General features: G+C 53.0%; 1 protein-coding gene across 1 annotated transcript; it reads right to left on the reverse strand.

Moving 5' to 3' along the window:
• Positions 1–2,030: 2,030 nt before the first annotated feature.
• SIRT4 (sirtuin 4) lies at positions 2,031–8,586 on the reverse strand. The gene is made up of 5 exons (XM_063315546.1): positions 8,552–8,586; positions 7,022–7,530; positions 4,403–4,697; positions 3,329–3,517; positions 2,031–2,582 (listed from the first exon to the last, which is right to left on the reverse strand). The coding sequence occupies exons 2-4, from the start codon at positions 7,528–7,530 to the stop codon at positions 3,368–3,370; spliced, it is 954 nt and encodes a 317-aa protein (XP_063171616.1). The 5' UTR covers positions 8,552–8,586; the 3' UTR covers positions 2,031–2,582; positions 3,329–3,367.
• Between the last annotated feature and the right edge of the window lie 2,216 nt (positions 8,587–10,802).

The raw sequence follows: 10,802 nt of genomic DNA on the forward strand, positions 1-10,802 counted from the left end.
ATGTTTCTGCAGGAGCATCTGCTAAGCCATTTGCGTGTTGGGAACAGCGGGGGTGCAGCGGCTTCAGCAGGGGGGGTTGAGAAAGTCAACCTGGCCAAATACCATTTAAGATGGCATTGGATGAGGGCAGCCTGAGCTCTTGGAGTGTCTGCGGGGGTGGGGGGAGAGAGTACAAAAAAGTCAAGGTGCCTGCCATGCCCACCAAAGCCCCACCACATTTTCATTGCAACACGTGTAAAAAAAGAGGCCAGGTTGACTTTTTTGACCCCCCTGCCGAGGCTCCTGCATAACTGCCTGGTAGGGTGGTTGGCAACGGATGTTGCATGGAGAACCGTGAGAGGCAAATGACTGAATGACTGTGTAACTGGCTCCATTTGAGGTTTATCTTCCTCCCCTCCAGAAATGTATAATTTTGGAAGAGGTTCACTGGAAGAAATGCCACAGCGCCTGGAAAATTGCCGCCAGGGGGCCCAAAGCTCCGAGCTTGGACTGCACTGTGGCTGTCATCTTAACTGTTTTGACCGTACCCCACGATTGCAAATGGCCCAAACGTGGGGCTTTTTATCAAGGTGGAAGAGGCCCTTGAGGCCATCAAGCCCAACCCCGTTCAGGGCAGGTATTCCAATTAAAGCACCTGAGGTAATCCCTGTGCAACTTGTATGTGAACACGCCCACAGAAGGGATGCCTCCCACCTCTCTGAGGCTAAAGACATTTCACAGAGGAGGGGGGAGAGCTGCACCTTAGGCGGACTCCTTCAACGGAACACTGAAGCAGCCCAAAGCTGATACTTGGCCACATCCACGTTCCTTGCGGACTGGATGCAAAGCTGGAGAAATTGCCAAGGCATAAAAGAACAAGCCACCGGTGTAGCTCAGATCCCAACTGACTGCTGAACCTTGGTGGGAATGGTCTGGTGCAAGAACTGCTGGAGGGCGGTTGGCAAACCGAGTGGGCGGCAGGCGAGGGGAGAAAGGGAGCAATCATTAAACCCCCAGGGAAGGGCAATGCCACCGGTTGTAACTATCAGGGAGGCACTACTCCCCTTTCGGTCCCCAGCAAGCTCGGGAGACCGCCAGATGCAGTGGACAAGCCACTCTGGGAAGAGCAAGCAGGGTTTTGCCATGGACGCAAAACATTTCATCACCTGCGCAAAAGCCACAAACTGGGTAGGCACAGGAAAATCAGATAACGCAAAACTATGAAACATTGAAATAGGGAATATTGTTTTGTAGTGATTTGGCGATCACTGATGGTGAAGTCTTTTGCATGACAACACCTGCGTGGCCACCGAGGTGCATCACACCAGCAGCCCTTTCAAGGGCTCTCTCAGCTCCCTCCCTTCTTTTGCAATCTGCTTCTTCCACCAAGCTTTTTCAAATGGCTAAAAGGCATAGCTGTATTTGTGCCTTTTGGTTCCAAATAAGCAAGAAAAACTAAACCGAATTCTGCCATACTCTGGTTCTGAGATGTCAGGTTGCTGTAACTGTGCAGTCTTCTTACTGTGCAGTCATTACTGTTTGTGTAGCCTGCTTGTGTATGTCTGAGGAAGGGAGGAAGGATTAGGCCAAAGGTGCCGAAACCCTCCAGCAGAGATTTCATCATCTTGTGCCACTGTATATTGGAATTACTTAAAAGAGGAAAGTCACCTTGAGTGTTCAATTGCTTTTAAAAAAGGAATTAGATCAACACATTTCTGAATTGTAATAATACAGCTTAGAGCCAGTTTGGTGTCATGGTTAAGGCACCAGCCTAGAAACTGGGAGGCCCTGAATTCCAGTCCCGCCTTAGGCATGAAATGGGCTGCATGACTCCCGGCCAGCCCCTCTCTCTCAGCCCTGGGAAGGAGGCAATGGCAAACCACTTCTGAAAGACCCTGCCAAGAAAACTGCAGGGACTTAAACAAGCAGTTTCTGAGAATTGGACATGATCGAACAGATTAAAAAAAAATAAAGCTTAGATTTTATCATATCGTATTCACATGCAGCTGAGTCCTGTGACTTTCTGTGCTTCTGAGGAATGACAACAAAGATTTCTCTGAAATTGATGCCTTTATTCAACTCCCTGTTAAAAAGCATCAACTGCCCACTTCAGTATACAGTATTTACAGTAAAAAGGCAAAATACTGTCCAATTGAATCTGTGATTTGCCACTGAACTGTGAGCTGAGAGTGCATGTAGCCTGTTGGTTATCCATCCCAGGCTTAATAGCTGTTTCATTCGATGAAGGCCACGCTGTTCCAGGTTTTTCCTCTTTGATCTTGGCTCCTGGATGACTCAGTCCTACTTGGATTTCCACAACCTTGATTTCAAGAGTTGCTGGTTGGCTGGGAGAGCTACAAGCCCTCTAAGTGAGATTCTTCTAACTCCACTGTCTTTAAGCCACGATAAAGCCACCTGTGAAGTTGAATGAGTCAAGACAACAGCTGGAACCCAAGGTGTTTATATGAGAAAGAAGGAAAAAGGGTTTTGAAGTAAGAGGGTAGCAGGAAGATTTCCATGGAGAATCTGTTCTAGAAGATGATACCTTTTGGCATTTTGGCCAGTGAAATGGCTTCCTGAACAGACAACACATCACTGGGAACCTGGTGGTAACAGAAAAGACAGGTACATGTCGAAAGCCAACAGCTGGATTCACACACCTTATGAGGTCAATGGTGGGGGCAGTATGTGGTATGAACCTCCTAACCCAGTCCGGGTTGGGGCAAGAGAGAAGCAGCTTGAGCTCAAAACTGTACCGGGGCAATTGCAAGTGAAACTTCCCTTCCCCATGACTCCAGAAGGTTGATGCAGCAGACCCTGGCCAAGATCAGGCAGGGCCAGGATAAGTGGGTGGAGACTCCCAAGAGTGACCCTCAACCTGTTCTGTGTCCCGGTGCCCTAGACAGCAGGCTACCAGCAGGAGCACCTTGTGTTTACACAATGTCTGTACCCAGGTCAGTGAAAGACCCTGTGATGAGTTCAGCCACCATGCTAAGCTTTGTTCTAACCTTGACTAGTTTTCCCCCTCAACAACATACAGTATTCTGCAAACTCATCCCATATGGTTTATAATACAATGGATTATGCAAACCCAGAACACGAGTTAACTCAATAACCAGATTAAATGTGTTCTGCAAAGAGAGCCAGTATGTTGTAAACCAAGGAGTAACAACCTTTGGGGATTGAGGGATGGACATATCTGGAGTTTTGGAGCACATGACTTGCTTCTCATCTTGTAGACCACAGAGCTGTTTTACACCTGCCTCAGTCCTTCTGGCTACCTTTTTGGAATTTGACTCGGTGCCCTGGGCCTCAAACCAGCCCAAGTCAACAGCATCCCCACAACTACCCTTGAATCTTGACTTGTCTGGATGCCCCACCAGGTCACTCAAAGGAGAATCGAAGGCAGCAATGCCCCACAGCGGGAATTCAGCTTTAAAGAGGCTAAGGAATCTGCCCGCGTGGGGCCGATGTTAACGATGGCGATCGGCAGCTTCCTGTCCCGGGCCGCAAGCGCAAATTTGTAAGCTGAGAAGACCTGCCAGATACAAAACAAATGCTTGTCAGCTGAAGTGAAGCATATGGCTGAGATGTTCTCCCTAACTGGGTGCCCTTTGGATGTGCTGATATACAACACCAAGTCTCAGCCAGCACAACCTTGGGCCAACTCTGGCTAAGGATTAGGGAGCTGAAGACTAATAAGCAGGAGGACTTGGGATGTGTGCGCGTGGGGGAGCGGGGAAATCTTGACTAAAGACCCAGAACATGGGTGTTTCAAGTACAAAACCTAGCTTGGCATTTTCTTTGTAGAGTAATCTGGAGATGGGCAGATCTGTGTTTTGCTGAATAACAGATAATTATGGATTAGCCTGAACCCAGTTTCTCTCAGCTCCAGGGGCTTCTGCCTTGTTCCAGTGAGAAGCACTGGCATAAAGGGGGCCACCGAGCTTCAGCCTCCCTTCTCTTCACGAGGACTCATCTTGCTTGGTAACCACTAAGCGTCAAACATGTGAGCAGGGTCCAGGGAGGGGGCTTAAGGCTGTTATAGCAGGAAGAAGCAGGGCTGGCTGACAGAAACCGTCACCGACTTGCCAGGGTTAGGATGACTAAGATTGGCATGATTTGGAAAGTAGAAAAGACCCATTATAGTGCTCAGAACCAGGGCTGCATTCGTGACATTGCCTGAGCACCCTCAAAACTGCAGGTTTCCAAGACAGAGTTCTAAATAAACGTTTGCACACGCCCCGTCATCTAATTAGAGGGCTACACAACCTAGATTTTGGGGAGCCCAATCTGTTTTGCAGGCCCTTGGCAGCTTCAGGGGCCTTGGGGCCCCACAGATAATCCAAACCCCAGCAGAAGGCAGAGGCAGCATGTCACGGTGATGCCCTCTTGCATCCAGGAGCCAGATATGCATGTGTACCTGCAAGGAAGACCCTGCCACAAGGACCGCATCTGATTCCTCAAGGCGCTGGTACACAAAGTCCACTTTCTCCTTGCACACATTGTCCCCAAAGAAAATCACGTCTGGCTTCAGTAGCCCACCACACTTGCTGCACGACGGGACCTGGAAATGGCGCACCTGCTCTTCTGTCAGGAAGACGTCTCCATCGGGGGCCACGCCATGGGCCTCAGCTGTCCATGTGGGGTTCAGGGCCTCAAAATGTTCCTGGAGCTGTGCCCGGGAGACCCAGGCCCCACAGCTGAGGCACACAACCCTGCGGAGCAAGAGGATTTTAACGCTCTCCAGAGAGGTGGATTTCAAAGCCCCAGGAACGAGGAACAGATCTTCTCCTGGCTTCTAACAGCATTATCCCTCCCCGCAATTGCTAAATAGAAAGGAAGTTGCAGCTGACGCTTCAGGTGAGTGATTTGGGGCAGAGAAAAGTGTCTTTTTTCTGGCTGTGAGAGTCCCTCCTGGGAACTGAAATGCCCGGGAGCCACAGGTGTGGAGAAGGGCACCGCCTCACTCCCCACAGGCAGCAAAAGGTTAGGGGCTCCGCCACTGACAGACATGATCAGACACGACCAACTTTCTCGCAACTGCACGGAAGACGCCTTTGAGTCGAGCACGGCTGCTGCCGGCTTCCAGGACGCTGCTGTGCCATCTTCGCAACAGCAGAGAAAGGGTTTGCTACTGCCTTTCTCCAGGATATTTTTCAACCTCGCAGCCTAGCTGGATTTTCTGAGATTCCCTGGTAGTCCCCCATCCAAGCAGTAATCAGGCCTGGCTCTGTTTAGCTTTCAAGCGCAGAGAAGGTCAGCCAGATGCTGTTATCTGCTGAGACTTTGCGTGAATATGAAAGAACAAGAGAAATTCCACACATAACCACAAAATAAAGCCATGGTTCATGAAACTGCCTGGGTTCGCACAATACCTTAAGCCTGGGGTGTGTAACTTCCATTAGCTCAAAGAAGCCTTTGGTGGGATCCTGAGGTCCATGCTTCCAAAGCCAGGGGGAGGGGTCCAGAAATGTAGGGAAAACCCTGAATACGCAACCACAAAGCAGGCAAGCCTTTGGCCCAAGCCCCTTTGAAGACTGCAAAGAGAAGTTGGCACACCCTAAGCCATTAACCATGCTTCACAGACCACAGTTAGTTGGGTTCAGCCTTCCTGCTAACCCGTAAATCTTGGTTTACAGGCCACAGTTGGTTGAGTTCACACGTGCTAAGCTGAATTTGAGCCAAGTCAATTTCATACTTAGTGCAGTATGTAAACTAGATCCCTTTCTCGGATGAGGCACGGGCATCGCAACAGATGCCATCTCAGAGGTGCCCCCTCAAGCGAGAAGGGCATCACTCTGCTTTTTATAGCTGGACTGTCCTAAGTCCTTGCTGCTCAAAATACATCTAGCCTTATCCTTAGATGCGGGCTGTGAAGGACTCCTCCTTGAGGAAGGCCTCAGACGTCATCCATGGCTGGCCACAAGGGGAGTCCTGCTGTGCTAAATCTGGAAGGCGGCAGGCAGGGGCCTAAGCACCATTGCCCCCCAACACGGCTGCAGAGTCACCCCTTGAGCGCTGCCAGCCCAGCACCCTCTCCAGCAAACCCAGAAGGCGATTTTCTTCCTGGCTTTCGCTGCTTCTTGATTTTAGTGACTTCTCCATTACGAGAGTCCCCATCAAAATCCACCTTGCTGAACTCAAGAGGAAGAATGCCCAGACAGAAGGGACATGTCCGAGATAGAAATTAACGGGTTCTACTCATATGGTCTTGGCATATTATGGTCACAAAACCGTTAGGCTAATGTTTTCCTACGTTAGAAAGCAGCACAACACGTTCTTCCCTGCTTTCTCTTTTTCTAACAGTGGGAATCTTCCCAGTACAGTTTAAAACTCTGTCACCTACAAGCAGAATTAAATTCTTTTTTCATTTGATTAGTTTTGTGTTACGTCATGGCTCCTGCATCACAGTCAAGCTGCCCCCTCTTCTCTTTGGCACAGGAATCTGTGGGGTGAGCAAAGAACATCTGCCCATGCTCAGGCTGGCAAGACAATGCTTGTTCCTCGCAGACGTGCACACACCGCAGATATTAAAATAAATTGCTTGCAGCTGCAGCTAATGGTGCAGCAGGATTGTGTCCTCCACTGCTCAAGGCAGCAGGAGAGTTTCGGGGATGCAGGAAGATCAGGGGGGCCTCCAGCAGGAAGAAACAGCAGGAGCTCCAGGAGGGGCCAGCTGCTGCCCAGCATGGGCTGCTTGAGACAACTGCCACTTCTGTCTTATGCTCCTGCGGAAATACTGGGGAGATGCACTGGTCACTCAGGACTGACCAAGGGTCCACCAAGCACAGCAGAAGCCCGATTGCCCATCCTAAATGCCTGCCCTGTTTTGAGCGCAGTTGTTCAGAGGCTGGTGTGACTTTCTGCCCAATGGAAGCCGTGCCCCACCAGCTTCCAACTGCACTCAGACGGAGCAGCCACAGGGCCAGGTGAGTGCTGGCGTCTGAAATGAGGGCAGCAGGGTGGGTGAGATGCGCCTGGTAGCTGCAAAGCCATGCCCCTTTCCAGCCAGGTTTGGCGACCCCTTCCCGCTCCCCACCTGTGTGTGCAGCCATGCAACTCCGTCACGCGCCGACTCCCAGCCTTGGTATGGAGGGCATCCACGTTCTGGGTCACCAGCCAGTGCAGCTTCCCCAGCTGTTCCCAGTGGCTCAGAGCCCAGTGTGCCACGTTGGGCTGGTGGGAGGAAAACTGGGGCCAACCCACAAAGTTCCTGGCCCAGAACTTCTGCCGGGCTGCAGCACTGCGGAGAAACTCAGCATGCTGGACGGGCCGTCGGTCGGACCGGGCGTAAAGGCCCACGCCCTCAGAACGGTAGTCTGGGATGCCGGACTCCGTGGAGATCCCCGCTCCAGTCAAGACCAAGAGCCGACGGCAGTGGACCACGAATGCCTGGAGCTTCTCGATTGCTGTGGTGTCCGGGGGGGCGCTGGCTGGAACAAAAGCCCATGAGGGGGGGGTCTGGGGCCTGGAGGCGCGGGAGACCCGATGGCGGAGTCCGAGAACAGGCCATCCTCCCAAGCCCTTGAGGACAGAAGGACACTTCATCTGGGAAAAGACAGAATGGCATAAGAGCAATGGTTTCCAAACTATTCAAGGGGACATTTTTGCCCCACTCTGCCCCAGACAGTTCCTGTGGGCAGGAAAACTTCACTTTTCTTGCTGTCTAGTAGTGAAAGGAATGCTGAATTTGAATAGGTTCACACACAGCGCTAAGCCGTGGTTAGCCAAACTAGGGTTGGCTGCCCAGACAGCTCCAGGATATGCATGGGGTTTGTGAAGCATAAGGGTGATCTTCGAACCGCGTACAGAGCCGCACTGAGGCAAACACACATCAACGTGGGAAGCCGGTTGTTGTCTTATAAAGTTCAGAACCTGTGTGTTCTGAACCTAAACCACTGCTATTTTAACCAGGGTTTATCAAATTCCCAGGGAACTTAGGGAGCAGTTGCCTCCATACACCTGGAGGACCAGTCTGGGGGGAGGCTGGGTGGGGGCGCTGCTCCGTCCGAAGTCAGCCTCAGCTTCCGCCTGGGGACCGGAGAGTAACCTCGGACTCGCGCCTCGCGCAGCCCCGGCTGGCGCCCGGTTTCCTTCCAGCGCAGCCGGTCTCCGCAGGCAGCCAGAAGCGCAGGAGCGGGGCTGGACGCCCGACCTCCGCCGTGTGTGGCAAAGGCCATGGCGGGCGAGGAGGCACTTTCCCTCCGGGGACTTCACCCTCCTCCGGAGAGCCGAGCCCGGCAGGAGATGGGCAGCTCCGCTTCTGGTTTCTGCTGGGAATTTCGGAAAGCGAAGTCAACCGCCTGGAGGGCGCCATCTTGGGGAAGGCTGTCGCCCTTGCTCCTCGGGCGTGAGCGCCAATCCCCGCGCGCCCCCCCCCGCCTCCCCCCGCCCCGGTTAGCTGGCCCCGAGGCGGTGCGCCCGCCGCGCGCCTGCAAGGCTGAGCACGGCGCAGCGGGCAGCCTCCCGGAAGGGGCTGCGCAGCCCGGCGCGCAACAAAGCGGCGGGGAGCTCTCGAGCCGCTGGCTCGGCCCCTCGGAGGACCCACCCGCGGCCCGGCCACGCTCACCTCTCCTCCCCCGCCGAGACGGAAAAAGGCAGGCCGCCGGGCGATGAACTTTCGCCCGGAAAAACTACAACTCCCACAATCCACCCGCAGAACAGCTGCAGCCCGGCCCGGCCGCGCCAGCCTTTGGCACCGCCGGGCGCTGCGGCGGCTCTGTGAGCTCAGAGCGGGCGAGGCGGCCCGCGGCGCTGGCTCCCTCCAGCTGGCGGCGGCGGCCTCCGGAGAGGAGGCAACGGGAGCAGGGCGAGAGCCGGGCGGACGCGGGGCCTGAGGGTGGAAAGGGCTTCGGGTCTTGGCTCCGCCAGGCGGCGGCGGGCGAGGGGAGCTCGAGAGCCGGACCAGGGCCGGCCGGGCAGCAGAGAGAGCGGGGCAAGGAGGCCTCCCCGCTCTGGCCGGGGGGCACCTGCAACTCTGCCTGGCCGGGGGATTCGGGACCGCGACAGGAAGGCTGGAGCCGCGGAGCTCTCGGCCCCAGGTGCGGGGCGGTCAGCGGGTGAAGGGAGCCCGCCTCAGCTCTGGCCAAGGACAGTTCCGGGGGTTTCACACGGCCAGTCTGCCCCGTCCTGTACCGAGGTGGGATTAGTCAGCTACAAGCGCAACGGCACATTTTGCTCAGAAAGGACTCCAAGAGCTCAGGGTTTCCCGCCAGCTGTATTTCTGAACAGCACAATTCTTCTGTCCCCCTTTTCAGGGCCTACTAGCCCACTGTCACGTCTCTGAGGATGTGTTTCTGACCACAATTTATTCTCGTGCCGGATCTTGCTGTGGGAAAGCCCCGTAAAATGATGGCCGCAGTGCCCAGAGCTTGCAGACCTGCTGCAGCCAGAGTGGTTGAGTGTGGGATGTGGAACAGGGCATGTCAGCGCCCCCCGCCCCCCTCCCGCGTCACTTCCCTAGCCTGAGATCTCTGCTTGCGTGGAAACCAGCATCTGACCTCCTGATAAGTCATCTTGTAAGTCCCATCATCCTCAGCCAGCACTGGCCATGCTGGCCTAGGAAATGGAGCAATCATAGAGCTGGAAGGGACCCATGAGGCCATCTAGCTCAACCCACTGCTCAGTGCAGGAATCCAAATTCAAGCATCACTGACAGATGGCTGTCTACATCGTGCCTGAAAGCATCTGGGGAAGGGGGCCCATCACTTCTCCGGGTCAGTGGTTCTACTGGCAAATTGGATTACTTTTCCTGACACTGACCTGAAATTTTTCTTCTGCAATTTAAATCCATTCCCCATTTTCTGGGATAAGACAGAACAGGTCTAGGTAAAAGGCATTCTTTTAGGTTTTTTGCATCCTCTCGCAGTGGCAGCCCCCTCAGCCTCCCTTTGGATGGGGCTCAGTATCCCCTCCCTGAGCTTCGCTGCCCCTCTCAGACCCTGTTCTGAATTTCTCTGAGTGCATGGCCCACCACCTCAAACCAGACTCACGGTGAGGTCTGAACAGTGCAGAATGTAGTAGAACTATTACAGCTCACATTAAATCATGGTTTGTTAAATAAACCACGATGAACAAAAGACTCAGCCCATGCAGGAATGGACAAGATATTGGTAGTCAAGGCCAGCATCAGATTTGGGGGGGGGTGGTGGAGGTTTGAGGGCCACAAAGTACTTCACATCACTTTGTACCTGTGAGCAGAGCGCTGTATGTATGTAAGTGTGTGTGTGTGTGTGTGTGTGTGTGAGAGAGAGAGAGAGTTTGGGAGGTTGATTTTGTTTTGTTGTTTTTAAGTATCTGTTTTAGAGCTTACACGTTTCATGTGTTTCCCATCTGAGAATGGCAGGAAAATTGCTGCCAGTTTTTAACAACGTTGATCTGTGTGGGCTCCAAGAGCTTGGAGGCTGCAATTTAATCCTCCCTGGCATAACACTCCCACCCCCCTTATAAATCTGCCCAGAGTCCCTCTTTTGTGGGAGATGGGCGGTAACAAAATTTGAATAATAAATAAACAAACAAAATTCAAATAGCTGATTTTATATCTTGCTCAAAGTTAAAACAAGCAAAGCAAGCTGCGACTCAGGACATTTTTAAAGAATCCAAATACAGCTATCAAATTCACATTTCAGTATTATAGAAAAGTTGAGAAATCCGATAGTCTAAATTAAGAATTGAGACTATCAGTTGTACTTGTACAATATCTGTGTGCCTTGTGTGTGCACTGCCCAGGTGGCATCTCTCTTAGCCTTATCCAGGACGTAGGAGCTGGCTAGAGAGAAACCTGGAAGCTCCTGCCTGCAAAACGAAGGCGGGTGGTGCCC

This window comes from Candoia aspera, chromosome 15, assembly GCF_035149785.1.
Source record: "Candoia aspera isolate rCanAsp1 chromosome 15, rCanAsp1.hap2, whole genome shotgun sequence".
NCBI classification, from domain to species: Eukaryota; Metazoa; Chordata; class Lepidosauria; order Squamata; family Boidae; genus Candoia; species Candoia aspera.